The following is an 18452-nucleotide window of genomic DNA, read 5'->3' as shown; positions in this document are numbered from 1 at the left end:
GCCCCTTGGCCCTGCCTCCCGCCTCATTGGCCCTGCCTCCTGCCCCTTGGCCCTGCCTCCCACCTCATTGGCCCTGCCTCCTGCCCCTTGGCCCTGCCTCCTGCCTCATTGGCCCTGCTGATGCCCCTCCTCTCTACCGCTCTCTGGTTATCTGGATCGTGGTCCATGTCTACAACTCATTATTAATAATTTCTGTCATATTCATTGAATGTGTTGTAACTCTGTAACGTTGTTCATCTGTACATATGACATCTATTGCTTCTGTCCATGTTGGAAGAGGGTTTTTTCCCTTTTTTCCCCTGAAAGGATTTTTTCAGGTTTTTTTGGGAGATTTTTCCTGATCCGATGTGAGGTCCTGGGACAGGGATTTCGTATGTGTACAGATTGTAAAGCCCTCTGAGGCAAATTTGTAATTTGTGATTCTGGGCTATACAAAATAAACTGAATTGAATTGAATGGCTTCGGAGAATGTAAGAGCTAATTGCTGGTCTGTGATGCTTCATTTAGGGCATGCCACGTCCCCAAGACCAGCACTGAATATAGTGGCATTAGACTTACAGCAAGAAGTTCCTGGTTTGAAGAGAGCTTGCATGTTGAGGGAAGACGGACAGACTATAATCTCCTTCAGACTGAGCAGTCATCAGAAGTCTGGTCAGTTACAGAGAGAATTTGGCCCAAAGAATGAATTCTGGTCGCCCGCCAAACACATTTCACTGCAATTCTGATCCAATTATGTCTCGTGAACATTAGTCTTGGCAAGTGCAAGACGTGGATAATTTACAGCCATTAAAATGTTATGACAGGAAACGCTGGACAAAAAGCAAGTCGTCGTTCAGATAAACTGCATCCATCAGATTCTTTTATCTTTAATTTAACTCGAAATACAGTCGAGCCAGTGCTAGTTATATAATGTTTATTAACTCTTTGCTACAATACCAACAAGAATCACAAAAGAATTGAAGAAACCCCCTAAGAGTCTAAGAAGAGACATTTGGAGCCTCTCATTCAGCCTTAAACGGCAGCTCACCAAGTTGCCCTCAGTGTGAAAATACAAAAAGTAAACTGCCTTTATTCCTGTTGGTCTTGTCGTGGACCGTCAACCTGTTCAGAAGACCAATCATCATTGCTAATGCATGCTGGGAAAGGCTCCAGGCTGGCGGTATTGTTCCATTCAACAACACAACTCTAAACGCACACCCAACTGAGCGGCACAACAGTACTCAGGTGCTGATGTAAAGGTTTGAGCGTGACCTCAAAGGACCCAGTGCTGTGGGATTATGGAAGTTCACACCCGGTTCTTTTGACACTGTGGAGGCCGATTGTACATAATAGCATCTATTGTACCCCGCTGACAGGGTTCTGCTGTGGTTTATGTAAGGACGGTACCTTTGACACATGCAAACATCTAAATTGAAGGAAGACAAGACAGCATCAGATTAATTTGTTTTGCTTCAGGAATTCTTTGTTAAATCCATCATTTCTGCCATCGTGGTTTCACATTTTCACAAATGATTATCAGCACCACAAGCATGAGACATTCAGTGTGAAAAGAACAACAACAAAAAAGGCTGACATACAACTGACACACCTGCAGTGCCGGTGCAACGGTTGACTGGCGTGTCGCCGTCACGGCTCTTCATTGTAACAACAACATGGCTACCGGTTGGGTGGTCACATGGAACCGATCAGTTCCTGTGCAGAAGATTCAAGCCGGCCTAAGTTGACCTGTTAGTGGCGGCCAGGAGGTATGGAGAGAAAGCGAAGGGGTGACTTTAAACGTGCTTCCGGGTCCCAAACGAGGGGACAGGTCGAGGGTTTTATGGCGAGGAGAGAGCTGACGAGAGAGCGACGAGGATGCACGTAATGCGTAAGATGTGAAGTGAGAACTCCACTCCCTCCTACGTTGGCCCTTGGTAGCATTCTGTAGTGTTGGATAGATATCGACGCAAGTATTCAGCACCAAAATGCAAGAATTCATGGTCATAAGGAGGCCGATGTTGACGTTTGATAGCCGGCGGTTTCTCGTGGGTGTATCCATCCTGATCCAACTAAATGGACTGAGACCCATTTAGAATCTAGACTCTACACTAATCTTCATATTCAGCTGTTCGCAGTTCATTGTGTTTGGTTAAACTGTTTCATCCTGGCAGGGATGTCGACCCCCACCGAACCCCCTCTTATAAGACACCTAAAAGGGACACGGGTCATCCTGTTATTCTTTTTTTTTTAAACGAGGTGGAATGGAACACACACCACCCGTGAGGTTTTTAGACGTTGCACAATGACACTTCGGCACTAAGTACATCAGTCATAACACATGCCCAGCATCCACCACTCTGCTCCCAAAATCACATTAGCAGCAACGGCCCAAACTCGTAACCGACCCGCCAGAAATAGCCCGAGTGGATTCAAAGGGACTCGCAGCGTGACTTAACTTGATGTACCGTGAAGCAGGACGATGCAAGTGAAAGTGCACCGTCCAAATCATTCGCACCGAATACGTTCTCCGAGGACAACGGACCAATGTGGATTCAGTGTGCGTGTTCTTTTCGGTCAAAATGAAAGAAAATAAATCAATTGTATTGTGGAGGTACTGTGCCTCTGCTTATGTAAACATGCTAGAACTAGAAAATATGATAACAATAATGATAGTGTGTGAAGCGACTTGTCACATGTCTTAAAATAGATTAGAAATTATTTTGAGGTACTATTACTTTGTCATTTCAGTGTATTTCCAATAGAAAAATTGCAAAACCACTATTAATGAATACAATATGGTTTGTTCGAAATGGCTGTGTGAAAGTAGAGCACAAAAAAACAAGATGTAACAATAAAAATAAACCCAACCCACCTTTTTTAAAGTGTTAGTTCAGTCTTTTTTTTTTTTTTAATGTTAAAACAAAATCTTACCCAATACAATATATTTTCCTCCTTTTAATATCTTAAACATATTCAGCACACATTTCTCCGGTGAATGTATCCAAACGCAAGTGATGGGTTTTGGCAACATGCATATGTATGTGTGCAGTTTTGATTTTTCAGTATCAGTTAAGATGCACAGGTTATTGTGAAAAAAAAAAAAAAAAGAAGCACCATATTCATTGTTCATCTTTGTACATCTCTGTCCCTACATATTTGCATACATGACAGCGCAGCTCAGTTGAGCCACTCTCCCAAAATAACAGAACATTAGAGTGTTTGGAAGTCCAGGTGACTTTCTTACAGCATGTTTGTGTATTGCACATACTTGCCGGTGCCCGCCCCCCCCAGTCAAATGATACAGGGCAGCTCCAAGCCACCGTGAGCCATGTTTCTGTTTTGACTTGTCAAAATGTTTTGTTGTCAGTTTTCTTCAGTGAAATTCAGATTCACTTCACACTCAGTCTCGGGGTGCCCCCTTGTGGTCAAACATGTGAATGCCATCTCCCAAACAGAGAGCAACAAGTGTGCACGATGTCCAACCTGTAAGTTATTGTTCATTTGGCTGATCATTGGCATTCCCCCTCCCCCCTTTTTCAGAAGTAAACTCTGGCGTTGCCTCTGCAAGTCAGCGTTTGTGGTGATGATCTCCCGCTGACCGCGAATGGGGCGAAGGGGGAGAGTTCCCTTACTGCCGTTTTGTGTCCAGGACGGCCCTCCAGTCGTCCTCCCAAGACAGGAGCCGTCTCTGGGAGGGCCCGACGGAAAGGTGCTTGTTGTGGCAGGCGGTGAACAGGACGTGCTCCCACGTTGGTTTGGGCTCCACGCCTGAGCAAAGGGGGACACGATCAGCACAAACGTTACATCACCTACCGCTGCGTGTTTCAAAGCGTGGAGGGGCGCACTGCTTTCATGCGACCCCAGCAGACAAAGGGGGTCAGCAGCAGCTGTCTTTAAAAGGTGTGAATGAGGCACTGAACGAGGTGCGTGCAAGTTATTGTAACACCCTCATGACACTTGTCACTTTAAACTTACACTGGTTAAAGTACTGACACCTGCCTGTCTGTGCACTATATCTTATATTTATATTCTTAATTCTCGTACTGTGTTGATTGTTGTTATTGTCTATTGTTGCACCACCCGCCATGACAAATTCCTTGTATGTGAAAACATACTTGGCAATAAAAGGTTCTGATTCTGATATTACAGTAACAGGGTTATGCAATCCTCTTCCTTTCAAGATGTTCTTCCTTCCATCTCCCTTTCTTCCTTTTAACATGTTTGAAACACACCTTTGTGCACACTGACCGCTGTCCATTTTAATGCAGTTTTCTTTTTAGGAACATATCCCCATGAGTCAAGGATCCGTTTTGAAATAATAATAATAATAACCAAGAATTCTGAACTGTAAATCTGCCGTGGTTACACTTGTCTTTTCAATGCGACTTTTGTGTCAGCTGAGTCCACATCTGTGTGTTCACGCCTTGACGCTCGAGTGCGACGGGCCTGATCGGGTAGAGATCGGATATATTTAGCGTTCAGAATCAGTCACATCAGAATAATGGCGGGTAAACACGTTTCACTTCCGAGAAGTTTTTTCACAATAAAAGTCCCATCAGAGGAACCCCCCCCTCTGGGTCGATGCGAGACCTGCGTCCGACAAAACCGTCCGGATCGTGCACACATGCTGCCCACATCTCCCTGGGATCCGATCTCGGAGCGAACGGACTTGACCGTTAAAGCGTCCTGGCACCACGGCCCGTGTCACCTCGCCAAACATGCGGAACTTAGCAAATGTTGCATTGTCACCAATGTCAGATGGGATAACATTAGTGCGATACAGAATATACGTATAATAATTCAAACTAGCAGGCCCCTTTTTTGCTGTTGCGAAGGACTAAACGCATGCGGTCCTCACCTAGAATGTCAGGCTTGTCGTCTATGAGGATGTCTCCGGTGATCACCGTCTTGTCTCTGGTCAGGATGACCTGCTCCAGAAAGTCATGACCCAAATGCCTCTCTACCCAGGCATACTGGAGGGAGACACACACACACACACGCACACACACACACACACACACAACAAATGAGATCTAATTAGAAAGAGGAAACAGAAGTGATCTCCAAAGGGAACAGACTACATGTTGATGTGCAGAGGGCCTACCTTCTCATATGGGCAGTGTCTGTAATGTTTTATGGGGCTGGTGCAAATAAAGACATCTGTGCTGCAGAAAGAAAAGGGAAAAACATACTGATGTTTTTACAGATGCTTATATCCGATGGACAGGTGAAGGCAGTGGCTATTTTGGAGGCGGGCAGTGGACCGTTTTCCCTGGAAGGAAAAACTAAGAGGCGAAAAACAAAAGCGAGAAGTATGAGATCACACCATATGGCAGGTATTCCCCTGATAAAACAGACTAATTTTCAGGCCCAGGTGGTTGCAGAAGGACATTCATTTTCACCAGGAGGGGAAATGTAAACATACAATTTCATAACTATGGCGGCTAATTTTAGACATTGTTCCACTGTGTCGTGTGCTTCTGAGAATACCACCGGAATCGGCAAAACACAGCCTCCCCCGCGTCGACTTCAATGAACGCCGAAGCCGTCATCGATCCAGACGCAGGGGAGGAGCCAATGTTTCTCAATATCACAGTTGCGGATTAAGTAGCATGGGGCCGCACAACCTTATTGCAAATTGCACCCAAAAAAAAAAGCATTTTTTACTCCAGATCAGTTTGTTGAAGGCAAAATTTGTAAAAAAAAAAATAAAAAATGTAAAAGGAATATAGTTGTGCTGAAGAGATGCCCTTAAAATATCCTGGCCTTCACACCCCATTCTCCACACTTATGAAAACGTCACGGCAAAAATCATTTGAATGTTTTTCCAATGAAAATGACAGCGCTCATGTACGAATTATCATTCCCTCTAATATGGAAAATTATATCCCAATTGCGACACGCAATCCTGCTTATTACACTGCTACTTACTGAAGTAATCAATAATTTGATTTTAAATATATTGATTTAAAAAGGATTTTGTTTCTTCCACTAAAAGAAGATTGTCCTTTCGTTGTGTACAGAGATCAGAACTGTATCCAAAGCCTGTTATTCATTGCAATAATCCTCCTTAACCTCGTTAGTGGTTCTTCCTCCCAAGTTTCTCTGCAGATACTCACCACCTTGTTAAAACACTGTATTCAAATTCAGAACTCTTCTTAGATTGCTCTTTTTTCCCCTTCTTCTTTACACCCATTACTTATGAATTGGTGAATTTCGGGCACAAACTCCTCGTGTGGATCACCCCAAAAAAGATCTCAGTGTTTACTCTGGTAGTGTAGAACCGGATGTTTTTGTATCTGAGGAAAGGCTAATGGTTGTATCTGATTACAAGTATCTAGGAGTACTTTTTGATTCCAATTTGTCTTTCAAATCCCAGGTGAAAAAAGTTTGTAATCGGGTCAAATTCAATCTATCTAACTTCCGGTTCTCACGCAACTACATGTCAACAGAGGCAGCTAAACCATTCATAGATTCAATGGTTATTTCCCACATCTCATACTGTTTAACAACCTGGTCACATGCTAGTGCCACTACTCTAAACACTACTACTAAAATTATATAAGCGTACTCTTGATAAAAAAAACATTCTCTCCCATCACTGTCCTATACTAAAAAAATATAACTTGCTTAGTTGGGATAACATGATTAAATATGTGCATGTCTGTCTCATGTACAAAATTATACATGGCTTGACCTCTCCTCCTCTCAAACAATCTGTCACCACACGACCTGGATATCGGCTCACAAGAGGTGCAGCAACAGGGGATTGTATTGTCCCTCTCAGGAAAAGTGCTTTTAGTCATACTGCTTTCTCCCTACAGGCAGCAGTACACTGGAACTCTATTCCAGGATCAATCACAGATCTACAATCATTCAATTCTTTTAAAGCTGAGACAAAGAAATGGTTCATTAGTACCAGCTCTGTCAGCACTAGACTGTAACTGCTCCTACCCGTCCTCAATCTGTCCTTGTTAGACTTTCGCTCTGTCTGTCTGTCTGTCAGTTGACTTTGCTGGTCGACCATTCACTCCACCTGCATGTATGTCTTTTGTTGTTGTTTACCTGTCTGTGGTTATATATCTAATTGACTCTGTATGCTTTTATGTTTTGGGTCTCTGACATGGATGTTTTTATTCTGTCCATTTTAAGATAGTTCTCCCTTATTTTATGTTGCTTGTTTGTACATTGTATATGTAATCTTATGTTTTTAGGTTTGTTTCATAACATCTGCCTCTTGGGACTACGGATGAAAAATAGCCTTTTGGCTAACTCTGGCACATTTACAGAAATGTTTATATTAATGTGCACTGTCCCTTATCAAATAAACAAATAATAAAAAATAAATAAAAATACTGCTCCCCATCTCACCATGTCTACATCGCATGTTGCTAAACCAGCTGATTTACTATGTGAGTGAACCTGCATCTACATAAACCTACTCGTCCATCTTGGCCATCTCCTTGACCGCCTCAACTCCTCCTGGCAGCGGCTCGAGTTCTACGAAGAAGTTCTTGGACTCCCAGATACTGATGGCTTTCTCCTGGGGTGAAAAAAAAGAAAAGAAAAACAGCACACGGAATAGTATCAGTGCACATTGATAAGGCGCGTGTCCGCGTGAGGGTACATGTGCTCTGGAGAACGCTTCAATAAAGACAAAGCAGGAACTGAGAATAAAAACATCTTTGTGGTCCGTTGCTTCGTGTGTGTGCTCAAGTTCAACATGGACCTTGTACACCGGCCGTGGTTCACGACCTCCTGACATTGTATTTGCAACGTATATCACAAATTATACCATATGCCGCTAGTCATTCTATCATAGTCTGTATACTTGATATATGAATTACATTCTGATAAAATTTGACTATTTTAAAGGGACCCTGGGGACCCAGCTCTGGGCCCTGTGTAAACTGTGGATTCTGCAAACTGTGGATTCCATTAACCATAATACAATATTATACACTACAATATATATATATATATATATATATATATATATATATATATATATATATATATATATATATATATATATATATATATATATATATATATATATATATATATATATACACACACTTACACACAGGTCACTCCTCAGCTGCCCGTACTGCGAGGACACCCAAAACCCTCTCCGGTCGTCCAGGGCAATGTGGGGGTCGTCCGGGTACCGGGCCCGGTACTTCTTCAGGAACCCCCCCTCGAAGTCCGCCAGCACTCCATCCATGTCCACCAGAACCCGCAGCCGCTTACCCGAGGGAGTGGAGGACGACATGTTGGTGCAAATCCGCTTCAAAAGGTCACGGAGAGAAGTCTTCCCCCTTCCGAGTAGGCGCGCGGTGCCGAACAGTGACACCATCCTGCTTTGACTCTCGACGAAAGCCGCCGTTGCCGTCACTGACGTGACGTTAACCCTCTTCTTCTTCTCCTCCTCCTCCTCCTCCTCCTCCGAACGACGACGGGAGCCACGGAATGAAGTCCAGCATGGGAGTCCAACGTTTTCGAAATGCCGCGGCGGTTAAACCTTGTTGTTTGCAGCACGTGGCCGCGTTGTTGTTTGTCTTTTCGTGATTTTTCTTCTTTTTTTTCTCTTTTATTGTCGGCTCAACTTTAGCTACTTATTCAGTCACTCGCACTTGAGCTAACGGCCGGCCGCTAGCCTAACTTTAGCTGGCTAGTCGCGCTGGTCATACGTGACATGCCTTCGGACGCGGTGTAATGGGAGCTGCTTGCACCGTGTCAGTGTGTTTTAACTGCCCCGGGCGACTCAAAGCCTCATTTGTATTTATTTTGTTCCAACCCACAGCATCTGTAACATCTGGCTGTTGTTGCTACCTGAGCGAAAACCTGATGCTGCGACACCACCGCGGAAGGAAAAGCTCAGCAGCGAGAACAAACTGTACAATAAGCTTGCTTCGCAGCAAAGATATGTTATAGAAGGGGGGTGGCTCACTACGTTGTTTTGTATTAAAGCCATGTATGGCACAATTTGCATTTACACAATATTGCAAATTTAGGAAAAAAAGAAAGAAAGAAAACGTTTTAGCACCACTATTATCATTAATAAATTTAATATATATGAGCTGTGCTTTTTTTCTTTCTCTCTTTCTTTTGCTCTCCCTCAGATATTGTAAATCGGTTTCAGACATTTGCATTTGCCACAAATCACAAATGGCACATTAGAGTAAACACTAAGCTAATGAAAGATGTGGTGGTACAACAATGAAAAACAAAAACATGCTATTATATATTAAGCATGCACTAAGTATCACCAAAGATAACATAATTAATTTTAACTTTATGAAATTAAAGTACCTGATGGGCACAAATTTGAAAGGCTGAACAAATAGCAACTGTCTTAAGCCACCAAGTGCTTAAGACAGTACTGTTAATGGTAAGTATCTACTTAATTTAAACTAGCTGAAAGGACGTCTCTCCTTATTGTATATCATTTTCTCGACAGTTACATATAAGATGAAGGAACTTAAAAACTGACTGGTTTGGTATTCGACATTGTTGCCTAATACTCCAAAGAGCAGGGTCCTGGGAATGAACCCTGAACACGATAAGCAATTAGAGACTGGATGGACTGGATGGGCTGGATGGATGGGCTGGATGGATGGATGGATGGATGGATGGATGGATGGATGGATGGATGGATGGATGGATGCCCAAACTAGAATTTAGAGTCACACAGAAGTTTTATTTGAAGTGCAACACGCTGTTATGTCCAGTCTGATCAGTGGATGCTTTAAAGTATGTTAGGCAGGAGCTCTTACAGCTTATAACATCTTTGTTAAAAGCACGGTAAACTGTACGTCAGTTCCTGTATTTTCCTTTTCCCTAAAGGGAGAACTGTAGTCAGAATTAGACAAATGCAGTGCCTTAAGTCCCACATGAGACAAGAACAACATTTTACAAATTCCTTCAAAGAAAAACAATTATACAATAACAAATGTGATACAGTACTGCAATACTTTCAGCAAATCGTGTGTCTGTCCCTTTAAGAATACGAAGATTGGTTCTTAAATCTCGTTGCAGTCTGTTCAGTTTTTATGATCTCGCGATAGCTTTACTTCATTGGCGGCTGTGTGGCCCCTCTGTCTTAGTCCGGACGGAGTTGTTTCTGACGTTTGAATGAAAAACAGTGCAAATTACCTCCACTTTGGACCCAAGAAATAATGGCTTCAGCCTTGGAGCAGTTTGTGAACAATGTGCGGCAGCTCTCCGCTCAAGGTAGGGTTGCTAAACTCATTCGAGTGGGAAGTGTTCGCTAGTTAGCCAGCATATGCTATCCAATGCCTTGCCGATAGCTAGGCTGCCAAACTGGTCAGAGCCCTCTTTTTGCTTTATCATGTAAACACACCGCAAAAAATGACTTCCTCTGGCGGCGAGAGTTCTGTAAAGTGTCACCAACAGATTCGTTAGTGCACAGAGATGCCTAGGATAGCCGAGAACTTGGTGGTTCATCAAAGAAAATGTCGAAATCAGACTTTTTGTTTTTGATCTCGAAAATAATTTATCAGGGCTGCCTACCGGTAGTCCCGCCCTAGCCACGACACGATTTGCTGGCAATCGGATTTAGCGAATACTATTGGCTTAAAGTCATCTGTCAATCCTACTTTAATAACCTCTTGCAAGGCCTTTACAGGACACTTGACCGGCTTATTTATACTGAAATGAAGCCTCAGCACGGTGATTGTAAAGCATTTAATGCGTCAATTTGTTTTCTACATTTGTGAAGAATAGTCCCCTGACAGTCGTGGACTATAATATTGCGGTTTTATCATTAATTAGACCACTAAAACAATGAAGAAAATGCCTTCGCATACTTGAGGGGAAAGTATATTGCTGTCTTCTCCTTTTGTAGATTGTATTAAGTTAACCTCATTGACGATGACGGAATGGTGCAATGCCGTTTCTAATTGTCAGTGCAATTCCATCTTTGTGAATAAATTCAACTCTTGTCTGATACAACATTTTTAATGTGCATTTTAATGACATTACATTTCAGTATAACAACCTAATTCAATCAGAGATACAGCAGGCCCTGCCTAAAAATATTTACATTTAAAGGGGATCTGGCATTGCAAAGTCAACCATCTTAGTTTTGAGCTATGCGTCCTTCTAATAATCAAACAGGGTCCAACGTGATTTAATTACTCTCTGTTCTCCTGACCCTTCATCCCCTCCCCAGGCCAGATGACTCAGCTGTGCGAGTTGATCAACAAGAGTGGGGAGCTGCTGGCCAAAAATCTGTCCCACCTGGACACAGTGCTGGGGGCCCTGGACATCCAGGAGCACTCCCTAGGCGTGCTGGCTGTGCTGTAAGTGGCCTGCTCTCTCCTAGTTCTTTCCAGGGTTGCCACTGTCGCTGTTGTTTTCACCATTCAAGAACTCCTCCTTACTGTTTGCTGCTGTTATTTATCTTTTTGGTCTGCTTTTTTAGTTCAGTACCATCCAGTCATGTGTTTCTCCTTTCTCCTGCCTTCAAGACGCTCCTCGTTTCTGCTCCATTTACTTCTGAATTGGATCAAGAGATTCTGTTATCGTTGTGTCTTTTGAAGGTCATATTGTATTTTTTTGAGGCGAGAGCGAGTTGAGCCTCGGAGAAAGATGGTTAACGAGGAAATAATGGTGGACACAACTTTGTTGCCAGTGTTTGTCAAAAATGTGATTGACGAGTTGGTTAAAACATAACTCGTACATCATTCAGGATTTGCATCTTGAATAAAGGGTGCCATTTTTTACTTTGTTTTCGTCATATCATGTTTTGATTATTATAGTCTCTCTGTAGCAGGTAGCATTGCACATTTGATTTAGACCCAATGCAGCTTAAAGCTACCTGTTGCATGTACATTCAATAATGTAACAAAAAATTGGAGTATTTGTTATTATTTTGTGACTCAAGAAATGCCACTGCCGCTTTGGATATTAGTTTTACTCATTCCTTAACAGTTTACTGTAACAAAACACTAACAGTCACAAGTTCCCCTCTGCGTCACAAACATCCAACCTGTGTTGAGGCCTCCTTGGTTCTCTGAGAAGTTGGCTCTCACCTCCTTCTCTGTCCTTACAGATTTGTGAAGTTCTCCATGCCAAACATCCCTGACTTTGAGACACTCTTCTCCCAAGTCCAGCTCTTCATCAGTACTTGCAATGGGGAGCACATTAGATATGCAACCGACACTTGTAAGTCCACACTAACCAAACATCTCACCCGCAGATGTTTAGGAAGCATGTTTGGATGCCGCTGGTGGTTGTTATGTTTTACAAGTTATTAGTTGAACAAAAAGCAGATTACATTCTACACCGATCAGTTGAGAGCATGCACTCTGTGAAAATGTGCACTGTTATGCACATACTTTACGAATATGTAAATCATATACTGGCTTTTTCAAGTGTCCGCTGGCCGGCACTAAAATGTTCTTTGAGTATCAATCAAACTGAAGAACATGCTACATTGTTAGTGGTGTGCCATCTGTAATGTAGATTGTAATGGTCCGGTATATTGCTGTCTTAATCTCAGATACAGTACTGCAAATCTGCAAATTAATTTAAAAGTTACTTTTATTATATATATTTTTTTTAACCTTTTGGGGAAAAGAAATATCTTTGTGATGCATAATTTGCAATGAAGTGGAGCTGCATCTCGGACACCTTAGCAGCGCTTCAGACTTAACAAACCACCTAAAGAGTGAATGAATAACTGGAGACCGTTCCTTCCCTTCTGTTCCCTCTCACAGTTGCTGGTCTCTGCCACCAGTTGACAAATGCCCTTGTTGAGCGGAAACAGGTAAGACTGTAGATTGATTTGGTGGAAGCAAAATGAGTCTTAATTTAATATGAATTATCTACACCTCAAAGGAATCAGCAGTGATTGTTGGTGTTTCAAGTGGAATTGTTGGTTTAAAAAAAATACTAATTGAGTGTATCAAATGTAAAAACCCAATGCTGGATGAAATATTTTTGCAGTGTTTAACCGTGAGCCGTGTCTATTTGATTATATCGAAGCACGGTGGAACCCAGTGTGTAGAGTGCATTACATTACATTACATTTAGCTGACGCTTTTATCCAAAGCGACTTACAATCATGTTACGTTCATACACTGTAGACACAGCTACAGGAAACAATTCAGGGTTAAGTGTCTTGCTCAAGGACACATCAACTAGGGCGGGGATTGAACCACCAACCCCCTGATTGAAAGACAGAGCTGCTAACCACTGACCCACAGTCGCCCCTAGAGTAGTGTGTATTCATTGACAGTTTGTGTCGTAGAGACGACTACAAGCTCCTACATCAGCCCCTCAGCACTTTAGCCGTAGAGAACACACCTACTTCTTCCGAACCATGTTAGTGTTGGCATTTGGTGTATTTTGTAATGTCTGAGCTTTCCACGATGTTCTCGTTACCGGGACTTGTCCTTGCCAACATGTCCATTAATTGTGTATAACGTTTCTTGACGTTGTAGCTTGTGAGTGAGCGAAACAATTTTTTATGTTGCATGCACTTTGCGACGAAAGCCATTTCCCCACGGCGAATAGGAAAAAAATGCAGATTTTAATCTCATTCGTCACCGCTGCCCGACAAGAGTCCCCAAATGAGTCGGCGTACTGCTTCCACGCCGCATGTTTTCCTCTTTCCGTCTTGATCTAAATATTTTAATGCATTTTAAATTAAGGCTACAGGCCCGAACCGGTCTCAGGAAAGCCACAGATGAATAACTTAACTGCAATTTTTTTTTTTTTCCTTTTCTGACAGCCATTGCGGGGTGTTGTCGTCCTAAAACAGGCAATCGACAAAATGCAGATGAACACAAACCAACTTACCTCAGTTCATGCAGACCTGTGTCAGGTGAGTCACTGCTGCACCAGCACCACGGCCTCATGGTTTAACATGCACATTTGAGTTCAGCTAACCGAACGTGATCCATTTTGCTGTCTTATTTGTGATCGTCGCGCCGGTCCTCCTAAATGTTGTTCTGATCTCGTAACCGTCTACGTCGTCTTCACTCGCATACTGTCCTGTCTCCCTTGCAGCTGTGCTTGTTAGCGAAGTGCTTCAAGCCCGTCCTGCCCTTCTTAGAATTGGACATGATGGACATCTGTAAGGAGAACGGAGCTTACGAAGCAAAGCACTTTTTATGTTACTACTACTATGGTGGCATGATCTACACGGGCCTCAAAAACTTCGAAAGAGCACTGTATTTTTATGAACAGGTACTCTCACATTTCTGAAATACTCAAATACATGCAGAATGTGTCTCATGTGCTCTTGAATGGACAGTAACATTGTCACTTTTTCTGTGTGTGTGTGTGTGTATGTATGTATATACATATTTAAATGATCACGTGTGTCCCATCTTCTCTTGTAAGGCAATAACCACTCCAGCCATGGCAGTGAGCCACATCATGTTGGAAGCCTATAAGAAATACATCCTGGTGTCACTCATTCTCCATGGCAAAGTGCAGCCACTGCCCAAATACACCTCGCAAATAGTAGGGAGGTTCATCAAGGTAAGGACGAGACTCATGGGCGGGATGGGTAGGGTTAGGGCATTGCTGTTTTTGGTACGACGGAGAGATTTTGTCCGTCCCATTTATGCCAATAAGAGTACACTTGAGGGGTGTAAAGCACAAGTTTTATCACAATGCGATTTTATATATTGAATCTTTATTCAAATGTATGATATGTGCTTATAACACAAAGTCTGCAGCGATAGGCAATCAACAATCGGTTACATTTATATTGACGCACAAAAAGACTAAAATATGAATTGACAACTTTGTATGAAGGAGGTGCGCTTGCCATGGGAATTTAAAAACAAGAGCGTTTTTTTTTTTTTTCACTTTGCATCGATGGTCATCAATCATCCAATCGGTACCTCGATCCAGATCAATGGATGTCTCCACCCCGTACTTGGCTCTCTAATAAGGCTCAACAGCACCTCAGAATGAGCCCACAGAGGAATCGCACTCGGTGTTCAAAATGCACGTGCAACCAATTTTTGTTTTATGTAATTAATAAAATGGATGTAATGCATGTAGCTTTGAAAATAAAAAAAACAGCCACATCTCAAAAGGTTGTGCCATCATGTGCTGCCCTTTGCTGGTCATCTAGGTTTCATGACACGAGTCTACCGGGCAGCAGTCACTTATTTTATTATCAATTAACCTTTTGATTATGTTGTAATTTATTATTATTATTATTACATTGTCCAAAGTGCTTAGCTGTAAACAAACACTTCTCACGTATAAGCAGTGGTATTGCGATTTTATAATACGATATTTAGTTGTAATACATAACTACAGCATTGCAACGAGCTGTTCACAGCCAATGCCGATGAGCGATTCCGCTGTGGGCATCTTTTTTTCTTTTTAAAAAAAGAAATATATAAGCTTCCCGACGTCTGCCAATTTCTACTCCGCTGTGAAGGCAGAGAGGGGACTTCAGTGACTTAATAATTGAGTTGATGTGTGAAAACGGTGTCTACTCGTGCATTTGATCGTTTGTGGTGCTGGGAAGTAATAGTTTTCTCTCTCTCTCTCCGTCTTTTTTCCCTCCTTGTTTGTCTTTTTTGGCTGTCCCGCAGCCCCTGAGCAACGCGTACCACGAGTTAGCCCAGATTTACACCACCAACAACCCGGCCGAGTTGCGCGGCGTGGTCAACAAACACACCGAGACCTTCACGAGAGACAACAACACGGGCCTGGTCAAGCAGTGCCTCTCCTCACTCTACAAGAAGAACATCCAGAGGCTAACGAAGGTGGGCGTGTGCCGCTGTGGTTTTTTGTTTTGTTTTTGTCGACACCAGTTTGAGCCAAACGCTTTCGCAAGAAACATTCCTCTTATACGCTCCTTCGTGTGGTTTGAACTTTAATGTGTAACAGCTGTTCGTTTGGTTTGAGGATTAGATTTAAACTCTGTTTAGTCTGAGACATATAGAATGTAGGCCGAGAAAGAGCCTTTGCATTATAGAACTAAGCAAAAGAGTATCGCCGTGTATTTAAATCACGCTTTTAAGTCTGTTTACACAAACTCTGAAGCACCTTTTTTAAACTCTGATCCGAGACATCTGGAAGCCTCTCCGTCCTCCTCCACGAGCTCGTCATTAGAAGTGACACAAATCCAAATGGTGGGAAACGTCCCAAAAACATGGGTGACTAAAGCAGATGTAGATGTCTGATAGCCAGCTGTTGGGTCCCAAAAACTGAGCAAAACAGATGTGAAGCGAGAGCTTGCCATCTTCAGCTAGAGCTGTGTAACGTGTCACTTATCATGAGAGGAAACATATTTTAGGTGTTTTCGTTACCTTTCAAAAATGTATCTTTCTGAAAAGCACTTTGTAACCTTGTTAAGAAGAGTGCTTATCATTCTAGTTTTCATTTTAGTTGACATTATTATTATTATCGAGCTCTGTTTCATGTGCCTCCTGCAGACCTTTCTGACACTGTCTTTGCAAGACATGGCGAGTCGAGTGCAGCTGTCCGGCCCACTGGAAGCAGAGAAATACGTCTTACACATGGTGAGTTGGTCCGGGAAATCCAAACACAGGTTTCTCTCTCTGCACATGCATATCTGAATGCAAATACATGGCGATATATTATGATATTAAAATATGTATTATTTTTCAACCGAAGATCTTGTACACAATATGTTAGTTAGTATTTTATCTGGTTTATAGAACTTATTCATTTATCTTTTATCCTACTTTCTACCAAACGCCAGTTGACTCTCGATCCACACTAGAAATCCTCCCGCTTCGTGTCCGTCACGCTCCTCCTTGTCCTTCTGTGCAGATTGAAGATGGTGAGATCTACGCTAGCATTAACCAAAAGGACGGCATGGTTTGCTTCCACGATAACCCCGAAAAATACAACAACCCAGCAATGCTTCACAAAATTGACCAAGAGGTGAGTATGTCCAACTCTGTGTTGTCTTGCTTTGCGTGAGGTCCTATCATAATGCTGTGAGTGAACCTTGAAAATAAGTTCACTACTTGTGCAGTGAAGCTGTGTCCTCTTCTCCCCCTGTAGATGTTGAAATGTATAGAGCTGGATGAGAAACTAAAGTCTATGGATCAAGAAATCACAGTCAACCCACAATTTGTGCAGAAGGTGAGGCAATCAAATATATAACTATTGCTTTTATTCTGTTAGTTAGATTATTATGTTGTTTTTTTTTAAAAATGCATGCATATATTATGCTTTGTGGTATCATAGCAAAATCTCCTTGTGAATGCCATGGTACGTGCCTTGCTTTTCATGTGGTAGAATTCAATATGAAACGATTGTAATAATACAACCAAAACGAGGAGATGTCAAGAGTTCAGAGAGTTGTTGTCTTGTCACATTAATCGTTCTCCACCTGTGAAACTTTGTGTTTTTCAGAGTATGGGATCGCAGGAGGACGATGTCGGTAGCAAAACATCAAGTTATTCCTGAGGGGCCTTGGACGGGGAGAGAACGCTGCAGCCACCCAACACGTTCTTCCCAGGATGAGTTGGATTTTTTTTAAAGAGGAAAACAAACAAACATTCTATTGCATAAGGACTTTGGTCAAGGAAAATCTATTTGTGTGGAATGATGATACATTTGGTTATTCTTTCTTCACAGTGTCTTGAGGATAGCAAATGGTCCTCACAGAAAAAAAGGAAACAAAATATTTCAATTTTGTCAGTGTTTTATTTATCAATGTTCAGGTTGGAGCGCCACTGCTACATTAACAGAAACGACAAAAATAAAAAACTGGACTTATTTGTTCCGAACATGTGTGAATAATCTCACTATTTGTATTGGTTCTGCTGCATGATGGCCGTAACAAGAGGGCATTACATGAGGCAAAGACATCTTTGGCTGACGAGGAATAAATCTGACATATTCTGCAATTGTAAAGACTGACGTGATCGTGTCCCCACACCGTTTGGCTAGAATGTAGATATCATCAATTGCAAATCTGTACACACGGACATGCCCTTGACCAAACTCGGCACAATGGAGGAGTGGTTCACAATCTGGTGCACTGTTTTTCTTTTTTTCTTTTGGGTTGTTTATTTTAGGTTGGATCCACTAGAGGTCGCTAGAGCACTGTATAGAAAACCGTTTTGACAGCTTGTTATCACAAGAGGTGAAGTCAACAGATGAAACCAAACTGTCATGACGTTTGGGAGCTTGAGCTTTGCGATTGTGGATCTGTTAATAATAAATTGTTTAAGAATATAGTTCTGCGTTTCATGCCTTTTTTTTGTGAAAATACCCTCATCCCTTTTGGTTTGACATGCAAGGTGAATTTTGAATTTACACCACCTCTTTATCGTCTCATAAACTAACGCACCTGATTGATACGACGAAGCTGATTTGCGTTTCAGCCAATGAGCGTCCTCTTGCAGGCGGATGTGGTTTGCCGGATAACTGCACCAATCGCGACGCAGCACCCGCTTCATGGAGGCGGGACTTAATTGCAAAAAAAAAAG

The 18452-nt window shown here is 42.3% G+C and overlaps 2 protein-coding genes across 2 annotated transcripts; one reads left to right on the top strand and one right to left on the bottom strand.

The window, feature by feature from the left end:
* Nucleotides 1-2916: 2916 nt before the first annotated feature.
* On the bottom strand, nucleotides 2917-8919 carry LOC117748917 (5'(3')-deoxyribonucleotidase, mitochondrial-like). The gene is made up of 5 exons (XM_034559058.1): nucleotides 8063-8919; nucleotides 7422-7522; nucleotides 5084-5144; nucleotides 4838-4952; nucleotides 2917-3747 (listed from the first exon to the last, which is right to left on the bottom strand). The coding sequence occupies exons 1-5, from the start codon at nucleotides 8336-8338 to the stop codon at nucleotides 3608-3610; spliced, it is 693 nt and encodes a 230-aa protein (XP_034414949.1). The 5' UTR covers nucleotides 8339-8919; the 3' UTR covers nucleotides 2917-3607.
* A 984-nt stretch (nucleotides 8920-9903) lies between these two features.
* cops3 (COP9 signalosome subunit 3) lies at nucleotides 9904-17617 on the top strand. Its single transcript, XM_034559057.1, has 12 exons — nucleotides 9904-10215; nucleotides 11177-11306; nucleotides 12059-12171; nucleotides 12726-12775; nucleotides 13742-13834; nucleotides 14020-14199; nucleotides 14356-14496; nucleotides 15573-15746; nucleotides 16419-16505; nucleotides 16780-16893; nucleotides 17017-17097; nucleotides 17371-17617. The coding sequence occupies exons 1-12, from the start codon at nucleotides 10161-10163 to the stop codon at nucleotides 17422-17424; spliced, it is 1272 nt and encodes a 423-aa protein (XP_034414948.1). The 5' UTR covers nucleotides 9904-10160; the 3' UTR covers nucleotides 17425-17617.
* Nucleotides 17618-18452: the final 835 nt, after the last annotated feature.

This window comes from Cyclopterus lumpus, chromosome 19 (genome assembly GCF_009769545.1).
Source record: "Cyclopterus lumpus isolate fCycLum1 chromosome 19, fCycLum1.pri, whole genome shotgun sequence".
In the NCBI taxonomy this organism is placed as follows: Eukaryota; Metazoa; Chordata; class Actinopteri; order Perciformes; family Cyclopteridae; genus Cyclopterus; species Cyclopterus lumpus.
The sequence above is the reverse complement of the archived record's forward strand: the minus strand, read 5'-3'. Positions and strand labels throughout refer to the sequence as shown.